This window comes from Danio rerio, chromosome 23 (genome assembly GCF_052040795.2).
Source record: "Danio rerio strain M-AB ecotype USA chromosome 23, GRCz13ab, whole genome shotgun sequence".
NCBI classification, from domain to species: domain Eukaryota; kingdom Metazoa; phylum Chordata; class Actinopteri; order Cypriniformes; family Danionidae; genus Danio; species Danio rerio.
In genome coordinates, this window is record NC_141043.1 from 44,367,501 (window position 1) to 44,377,500 (window position 10,000).

The 10,000-nt window shown below is 33.0% G+C and overlaps 1 protein-coding gene and 1 long non-coding RNA gene across 5 annotated transcripts in view; one reads left to right on the forward strand and one right to left on the reverse strand.

Annotated features, from left to right (window-relative positions):
* Positions 1–1,845: 1,845 nt before the first annotated feature.
* LOC147838280 (uncharacterized) lies at positions 1,846–5,602 on the reverse strand. The gene is made up of 4 exons (XR_015524053.1): positions 5,539–5,602; positions 4,671–4,752; positions 3,267–4,482; positions 1,846–2,985 (listed from the first exon to the last, which is right to left on the reverse strand). It is a non-coding gene; the product is annotated as an uncharacterized LOC147838280 (long non-coding RNA).
* The window catches only part of nhsa (Nance-Horan syndrome a (congenital cataracts and dental anomalies)), a 212,338-nt gene continuing 204,239 nt past the window's right edge, over positions 1,902–10,000 (forward strand). For all 4 annotated transcript variants that reach the window (XM_087307630.1, XM_087307631.1, XM_087307632.1 and 1 more), the window contains exon 1: positions 1,902–2,374. In XM_087307630.1, coding sequence (XP_087163756.1) covers positions 2,101–2,374 — 274 coding nt within the window. In that variant the 5' untranslated portion in view covers positions 1,902–2,100. The remainder of the gene's footprint in view (positions 2,375–10,000) is intronic.

The window sequence follows — 10,000 nt, forward strand, 5'->3', positions numbered from 1 at the left end:
TTGCCCCGCGACCCCTCGGGGGGTCCCGACCCCCACTTTGAGAACCACTGTTCTATTCTATACTATTCTGGATTCTTGCAGTTGTCACAAAGCCAGTGCAGGTTGTTTAATCACTGTTTATTTATCGGTTAAGAGTTTCCTTTCATTCATTTTCTTTCGGCTTAGTCTCTGATTTATCAGAGGTCGCCACAGCAGAATGAAATGCCAATTATTCCAGCATATATTTTATGCAGCTGATTCCCTTCCAGCAGCAACCCAGTACTGGGAAACACCCACACACTCTCATTCACACACACTCTCTCACAAAAACACACACACACTCACTGCAGCCAATTTAGTTTATTCAAATTTTAACTCTAGGGAGTGTCTATAGGGAGTGTCTTTGGGGAAACCGGAGCACCCGGAGAAAACCAACGCCAACTCAGGAAGAACATGCAAAGTGAGTGGCTCAGCTGGGACTCGAACCAGCGACCTTCTTGCTGTGAGGCGACAATGCCTAACCACTGAGCCAACATGGCACCCATTTCAAAAAATGACAAAAGTTAACTTTAGTGACAAAATTGAAAATATGAAAGGCTAATTCAAATACAGTATATGATGTAGTAAATATACTGTAAAGCACTATAAAAAGCAAAGTACATTAACACTAAACAAAACAAACATGTCATATTTGAAATTCTTTATATTATAATAAGCCCTCTTTTTTTAAGTATCACTAAAATTTTTTTTATTTACTATAAACCCCAACAGTCAACTTTATCAAGTGAAATGAGTAGTTAAGTTAAAATTTACTTCTCATTCTACTCATGTGAAAAGAGTTTTGAACTCAGTGTTGAAGGTAATGAAAAAAACCTCATTGATGCATGCATCTATAGCCGTTTTAGCTATGAATGTACACACATTTACTTAAGTAATTAAGCAGAATCAATGATGGGCTAAAAATCTGTGGAAATCTACGGAATTCTGCATGCACAGATTTCGTGTGGGCCCTACTCATTACTTCAATTTAAATGCAGTAAGTTTATAGTACTCAAATAGATTAGTTTTTTTTTTTTTTAACTCAAATGGTTTGTAGCAATGGATTTCCTCAAACGGTTTGAGTTGCCTTAACTTATTGGGTTTTACAGTACTCAGTTGGTTTGAGTTCTCTTTATTTCTTGCGTTTTACTGTGCTCAAGTTGCTCCATTTACTCAACTGGATTGAGTTCACAGTACTCATTTGCATTGGTTTTTGAATTTGAATGGTTTGTTGCAATTGGTTTCCTCAAACGGTTTGAGTTACCTTCACTTTTTGGGTTTTATAGTGTTGGATTTACAAAAGTTAACTGGTTATAAACTATTTGGGGCTGAATTTAAACAAACACATTAAGTTAAACATTACTATATTTTATTTGGTTGTTCAGGCTGAATTTAAACAAACAAATTGAGTTTGTTAAACAAATCTGTTTGTTTAAATACAGGCCATATAAATAGTTTGCAACCCATTATCTCACAAAACAAAATTATTAAATCCAATGAATCATTTTTCAGCAGTGTAAACATCTAATTTATTAGACCAGTATACTAAATTGTATTGTTTGCTTAAATCAGGCTATATATATATATAATATAATATATGTAAATATATATATATAATATTATATTATAAAAATTATATATATAAAAATTATATAAAAATTATATATATATATAAATATATATAATTATATATTGGTAAATTTAAAAGGAATAGTAAATCCGATTAATATTTTTTGACTAGCCGAGTAAACATCTGTGCGCTTCTTGAATGTATGTCTGCCGCTCCAGATCCAGCGGGATCTCCACTCCGCTCCAGGGTTTCTCGCCGCCTTTCCTTAAAAGCACTCGCTGAGTTTAAAGCGCAGAAAAACACGGCAGCGGCTGCAGAAGCGGCAGCGGCGGATCTCATCGCGGACCAGTGTGTGTGAATGAAAGTGTGCGTGTGTGTGTGCAGGATGATGGAGGACGAGCCGCGAGAGACCCTGGACTAACCATTTTTGTTTTATTTTGTACATACAAATGGAACCTGTTTGCGTTTCCGTCCCAGGCTGGATGTTATACTGAAACACTGTAGATGAGAAAATGCCGTTCTCCAAGCGCATCGTGGAGCCCCAGTGGCTGTGCAGGCGCTCGGACACGGAGGACGAGCTGCTTCAGGATTTGTGCGCCTTCAGTAACGTGGCTCTGTCCCGGACCCTGCGCCAGCTGTCGGACCTGGCCAAACACGCCTGCTCGCTTTTCCAGGAGCTCGAGAATGAGCTGCTTTTCACGAACCGGCGGGTGTGCGCGCTCCGGGACACCGTCAACCGTATCCAGGAGAACACCGAGGCGCTCGACCCCAAGCAGGAGGCAGTGCGTGAGTACAAACTCTTTCGCTGAGTCTTCGCTGACTGGAGAAGTTGCTTTATTTGTGGTTTAAAGCGGAGGTATTGCTTGTGCAGATGTGGATACGTCCACCTTTACTTTATTTACCTTCACTTTTAAAGGAACGTGATGCTAATTGTAGTGTTAAAGGGATAGTTCACACTCAAAATGAACATTTAGTCACTGTTTACTCTTGCTCAAGTGGTTACAAACTTTTAGGACTTTCTTTTTTTCTGTTGAACACGAAATAAGGTATTTTAAAGAAAGCTGAAAACCTGACCAACATCGTAAGTAAACAAATACTATCCAAATAACAAAGTTATATTTCTATACTACACAGTCAATACTGACTGGAATTGTTGCGAGTTCAGATGTGGATATGTCAACTGTCCAGCTTTTAAAGCAAACAGGAACGTGATTCATATTGTAGTATTAAAGGGGTAGTTCACGCTCAAAATGAACATTTACTCGCCATTTACTCTCCCTCAAGTTGTTCAAATATCATCCAGCTAGGTTTAAAGTAAACAGAAAGGTGATTCATATTGTTGTATTAAAAGTGTTAAAGCATGTTCACCCTTAAAATGAAAATTAACTCACTATTTACTCTTTTTCAAATGGAGGTAAAGTTGGTTTTATATTAGCAGATTCAGACTTCTCCGTTAATAATATAATTTCATAAAAGTGTTATTTGCAAACTCTAAATAGTGAAATCATATTAGCAGCCAATGACTATCAAAGTACATTGCTCACGGTCAAATAAACAGTGTTAATGTTGATTTCAAGTCATACTGGCATGCTAATTCTGATCGAATATTCAAAGTAACATGGTAAACAATATATAGACTTCTAAATGAACGAATGTGCGAATATAAAACCAACTTTACCTCTATTTTTTTCAAGTGGTTCCAAAGCTTTAGGAGTTTCTGACTTTTTCTGTTGACCAAAAAATAAGATATTTTGAAGAATGCTGGAAACCTGACTAACATTGCAGGTAAACAAATACTACCAAATAACAAAGTCTTTTTACTATAACGTTTCTACAAAATGACTTTACTGACTGGAAAGTTGTTTTATTTGGTGTTTAAAGTGGAAGTATTGTGAGTCCAGAAGTGAATATGTCAACTGTCCACCTTTACTTTTTGAAGTAAACAGGAACGTGATGCATATTGTATTATCAAAGGGGTAGTTCACACTCAAGAGAAAGTAAAAAAGTGATTCAATTTTCATTTTAAGTTGTTTAAATGTCATTCAGGTGGTTTTGAAGTAAACAGAAAGGTGATGCAAATTGTGTTAAAGCAATTGTCATCAGCTGTCCACCTTTAGTTTTATTGTAAACAAAAATGTGATGCAAATTGTGGTATTAAAGGGGTAGTTCACACTCGAAATGAAAATTTGCTCTTCATCAAGTTGTTTCAAAGCTTTAGGAGTTTGGTCATTTTCTTCTGTTGAACACACAATAAGATATTTGGAAGAAACCTGACTAACATTGCAGGTAAACAAAAACTATACAAAAAAAAAAAGTCTGTACTGGCAGCAAAGTTGTTTTATTATTTATTTAAGGGGGAAGTATTGCGAGTCCAGATGTGGATATATTAACTGTCCACCTTCACTTTTAATGTTAACAGGAACGTGATGCAGTTTGTAGTGTTAAAGGGGTAGTTCACACCCAAAATGAAAACGTACTCACTATTTACTCCCCATCAAGTGGTTCCAAACTTTTAGGAGTTTCCTTTTTTTCCTGTTGAACACAAAATAAGATATTTTAAAGAAAGCTGAAAACCTGACTAAGATCTTAGGTAAACAAATAGGCCATAAAAACGACAAAGTCTTTTTACTATAACATTACTACACAATGACTTTGCTGACTGGAATGTTGTTGTTTTTTTTGTCTTTAAAGTGAAATTGTTGCAAGTCCAGATGTGCATGTCAGCTGTCCACCTTTACTTTTTAAAGTAAACAAAAACATGATGCAAGGAGTAGTTCACACTCAAAATGAAAATTGAGCACTATTTACTTTCTCTTAAGTTGTTTAAATGTCATTCAGGTGGTTTTGAAGTAAACAGAAAGGTGATGCAAATTGTGTTAAAGCGATTGTTCACCCTTAAAATGAAAATTTACTCACTATTTACTCTTTTTCAAGTGGTTCCAAAGCTTTAGGATTTAGTTACTTTTTCTGTTAAACACACTAAAGTGTGTATACAAGTTATGCAAATACAAACAATAAAGTCTTTTAATAAACTACACAAAGTCTTTACTGACTGGAATAATTGCGAGTCCAGATAGGATGCATCAGCTGTCCACCTTTAGTTTTATTGTAAACAGAAATGTGATGCAAATGTGATGCAACATTGTAGGTAAACAAATAGGCCACTATACAAACAACAAAGTCTTTTTACTATAACATTAATACACAATGACTTTACAGACTGGAAAATTGTTTTATTTGGTGTTTAAAGTGGAAGTATTGTGAGTCCAGATGTGTCAACTGTCCACCTTTACTTTTTGAAGTAAACAGAAACGTGATGCATATTGTAGTATCAAAGGGCAAAATTGAGCACTATTTACTTTCTCTTAAGTTGTTTGAATGTCATTCAGGTGGTTTTGAAGTTAACAGAAAGGTGATGCAAATTGTTTTAAAGCAATTGTTCACCCTTAATGTAACGACTGGGGGGAGTGACACTCACAACAGAAGGTAAGATCCAATATGCAGGTTTATTCAGCGTCAGGCAAGCAGTGGTCAAATCAGGTGTTAACAGGTATATGCAGGCAAATCCAAAATCGTAATCAATATTCAGGCAATAGGTCAAAAGGCAGGCGGCTAAACAGGAGAACAGGGTATACAGGGCTAAGGTCTAACACGGAGAAAACAATACAGGGAACCGCGTTGTAATGTCACCGTAAAGCAAACAAGACTCGGTACCTGGATGAGTTCATGAGTGGCTTATGTATGGTGTGATATCAGTCTGTGACAAGGTTTAGCTGGTGATTGTAATTAGAATAGATGAATGAACAGACGTGCGTGTCTGGGAGCAGTGCATGTATGAAAATGTAGTCCTGGGAAATGTGAAAATGTAGTTCTGAGAGTTCGTGTGAGAACCAGCTATCTCTGGAGAGCGATCGGTGGTTGTGTGACACTTAAAATGAAAATTTACTCACTATTTACTCTTTTTCAAGTGGTTTCAAAGCTTTAGGATTTAGTTACTTTTTCTGTTAAACACACTAAATGTCAAGTGTCCACCTTTACTTTTGAATCAATAACGTGATGCAAATTGTAGTATTAAAGGGGTAGTTCACACTCAAAATGAATTTACTATTTACTATTCACTATTTACTCTTTCATCAAGTTGATTCAAACGTTCAGGAGTTTCTTTTTTTCTGTTGAGCACAGATTCGATGTTAAGATGAGTAAGAAAAGATATTTTGATAGAAGATATTTTGAAGAAAGCTGAAAAACGTCATAGGTAAATAAATGCTATAGTATTAACGTTAATGGTTTTCAGTCAACTGTCCAGCTTTACTTTTAAAGTGAAAAGAAACGTGATGCAAATGATAGTTTTAAAGGGATAGTTGACCCTCGAAATAAAAAAATTACTCACTATTTCCTCTCCCTCGAGTTGTTATAAAACTTTAGGGAGTTTCTTTTTTTCTGTTGAACACAAAAGAAGATGTTTGCACGTTCTCCCTGCATGCGTTCGCGTGGGTTTCCTCCAGGTGCTCTGGTTTCCCCCACAGTCCAAAGACATGAAGTACAGGTGAATTGGGTAGGCTAAATTGTCCGTAGTGTATGAGTGTGTGTGGATGTTTCTCATAAAAAACGTAAAGCATAAAAAACATGCTGGATAAGTTGGCGGTTCATTCTGCTGTGGTGACCCTTGATTAAATAAGGGACTAAGCCGACAAGAAAATTAATAAATGAATGACAAAAGAAGATATTTTGAAGAATGCTGAAAACCTGACTAACGTTAACATCGTATGTAAACAAATACTATAGAATGGAAGCCAATGGTTTTCAGCTTTCTTCAACAAGGTTTGAAACGTGAAATAAAGGGTGTGTAAATGATGGCAGAATTTAGCTGACCCCAAGCAGGATGCAGTGAGCGAATACAAACTCTTTCACTGAGTCTTCACTGACTGAAAAAGTTGCTTTGTTTGGCGTTTATTGTGGAAGTGTTGTGAGGCCAGATGTGGGTATGTCAAGTGTCCACCTTTAGGGTTAAAGTAAACAGGAACGTGATGCAAATTGTAGTGTCAAAGGGATAGTTCACACTCAAAATGAACATTTACTCACTAGTTCCTCTCCCTCGAGTTGTTATAAACCTTCAAGGAGTTTCTTTTTTTCTGTTGAGCACAAAAGAAGATATTTTGAAGCATGCTGAAAACCTGACTAATGTTAACATTGTATGTAAACGAATACTATAGTATGGAAACCAATGGTTTTGAATGATGTTGGGTGTGTGAATGATGACAGAATTTACCTGACCCCAAGCAGGAGGCAGTGCGTAAGAACAAACTCTTTCATGGAGTCTTTGCAGGCTGGATGTGCTGCTTTATATGGGCTCTTTAAAGTGGAGGTATTGCAAGTGGATAGTTCACACTCAAAATTATACAAATTTGCTGACTAATTTACTCATCCTCAAGTGGTTTCAGACCTTTAGGAGTTTCTTTTTTTCTCGTTCAGCCCATATAAGATATTAAGACAAGTAAGAAAATCCCTCAAGTAAGCTGGAAACCTTGGTAAACAAATACTGTATAGCATAAACGTCAATGGTTTTCAGCATACTTCAAAATATCTTTTTTTGTGTTCAACAGAAAACTTGTAAATAGGAGGCAGTACAAATTATTTCACGGAGTCTTTACTGACTGGAAAGATACTATTGTAAGTTCAGATGTGGATATGTTAGCTGTCCACCTTTACTTTTACACTAAACTAGAACGTGATGCAAATTGTAGCATTAAAGGGATAGTTCACACTCAAAATATTTTGAAGAAAGCTGACTAATGTCATAGGTAAACAAATACTGTAGTATTGACGTGAACAGCATTCTTCAAAGTATCTTCTTTTGTGTGCAACACAAAGGTGTGTAGCCTAAATGATGGCAGAACTTTCATTTTTGTGTGAACTGCCCCTTAAATAGGAGCAATGATGGAATCTCAGAGTGTTATGTAATGTCGTTTTACGCACACCCAACATGCAAAAAAATACTATTTTCATTTATTATTAAAGAAGCATAACAGTAAAGTGTATTATGTTGTATATATTATAGCCCACGACTCTTTGTTAATGAATGTGCTACGTCATTTGGTAATACAGAGAACTGAAAACAGTAAAAAAAAAATTCTGTTTAGTTTTTATTACAGTAAACTGTGGTGTAATGGCCCTTTTACACTGAGTGGTACGCTACTGTTCAGTTTGGTACGCGTTTATGGCCGTTTCCACTGTCAAAAGGCGTAACGATCCGAACCATACCGCACCACTTTTTTGGCACCCTTTCGAAAGGGTATTTATTATATTTTTGTATATTTATTTTATTTATTATTTATTATTTTATTTACCCTTTAATTCTGCATGGGTTGCTAAATGTGGATTGAATGTGGATTTAGAGTATCTTGATAACGCTGTTTTTTTAACATTATATCACTGCAAAAATAATTCAGTCCAGCTATAACATGTTTGAAAACACAGCTGCTGTCAGAGAATGTAGTGAAAGTGGTTGCTGATTTATATTTTGTGTGTGTGTGTGTGTGTGCGCCATTGTGATAAGATGATTCTTGTTATCTGAGAACTTGATGTCTGTGTTGCGTAAGAGCAGACTCTCTTCATCTGTCTTTCACATACGCATGTGAAAGTGAAACAAAACTTTCTCCTGGTGAATTTGAGGCAGAGTGTGTGTGTTTGTGTTTGTTGGGAATTCTGTTCTGGGTTTGTGTGGTCTAATGAGTTTATGAGGGTTAGATTGTTGTATTTGCTGTTTGCATCACTTGTGTAATGCACTCCAAATCATGCACCTCAAAGGGTGAGAGACTTAGCTTTTTTAATTAATTAATTAATTAATTAATTAATTTATTTATTTATTTATTTATTTATTTATTTATTTATTTATTTATTTATTTATTCATTATATGTACATATATATTTATTTATTATGTATTTATTATGTATTTATTATATTTTTGTATATTTATTTTATTTATTATTTTATTTATTTATTTATTAATATTGTTAAATTTGGTCTTATGAAGTTTTATTTAAGTATTTATTAGTTTTTTTCTAAAAGTATATTTCAAGATTTTGTATCAAATTAATTGCTATTTTATAGTTTGCTATTATCTGAGAAATATGTTTTTAAATATTAAACAATAAAATAACAAACATATTTACTACTACTACTACTACTAATAATAATAATAATAAAATTATAATATATGTATTTAGAGTTTTTTTTAAAAATTGATGTTGTTTGTTTGTATTTTTATACATTTTATTGATTATTTAGTTTATTATATATATATTTAATTCACAATAAAATGCTACAAATAAGTTAACAGCAACAACATTAATAATAATATTATTGTTAACAATGATAATAATAATAATAATAATAATAATAATAATAACAAAAACAACAACAATAATAGTCTTCAAACTATTTATCAAAATTACATAATTTTTTTAATATATTAAACATTAAAATATCAATAAAATATATAAATACATTTAATAATAATATTACATTTGTTTCATGTTTTTGTGAAGATGTTTTATTAAATTTTTTATGTAATTGTTAGTTTTTTGTATTATTTTATTGTTTATATTTATAGTTTAATATATCTAAAAAAAATCACTTAAATAATTAAAAAATGTAAAATATTATATAAATGCTACAAATAAGTTAATAACAACAACAACATCAACAACTACAATATTAATAATAGCCTTTAGAATATTTATCAAAATTACATGATTTTAATTTATTAAACATTAAAATATCACTAAAATAGCATACAATTAATAACAATAGTATCAAATATAATATAATTTATTGTTTAATATATCCAAAAAGTCAATCACTTTAAACATTTAAAAGAAAAAAAAAATTAATTAAATGCTACAAATAATTAATAACATTAACATGGATAGTTTAATATTGATAAGTTATTATAAATAAGTTAGATATTTAACATAGATATTTAATAGTTTAGCTTTTTAATTATTTTAGTTAGCAGCAACAATAATAAAATAATAAATATACAGATGTATAAAATAATAATAATAACAATACAAACATAATAAATAATTTGGTATAAATGAAAACAATAATAAAAAAATAAAAACCAAAACCAGTTACATGGTTATTGTTTGTAAATGATGTTTATTTTTTAATTTTTTTTGTAATATGTGACCAGATCAGCCAACAGTATATGATATATGTTTATTACAGCAGAAATCTGAATAAACCTGCTGATCTTCTGGGTCATTTCTACTGTTTATGCAACAACACTGAAGCTTCCTTCCTTCTGCAGTTTTTTTCTGCCATTATTAGTTAGTTTTACTTTGAAAGTTTTCACTCAGACCTTTTTCTCGTGAGACTTCAGGAAAATCCCAGAATCAGACATTCCA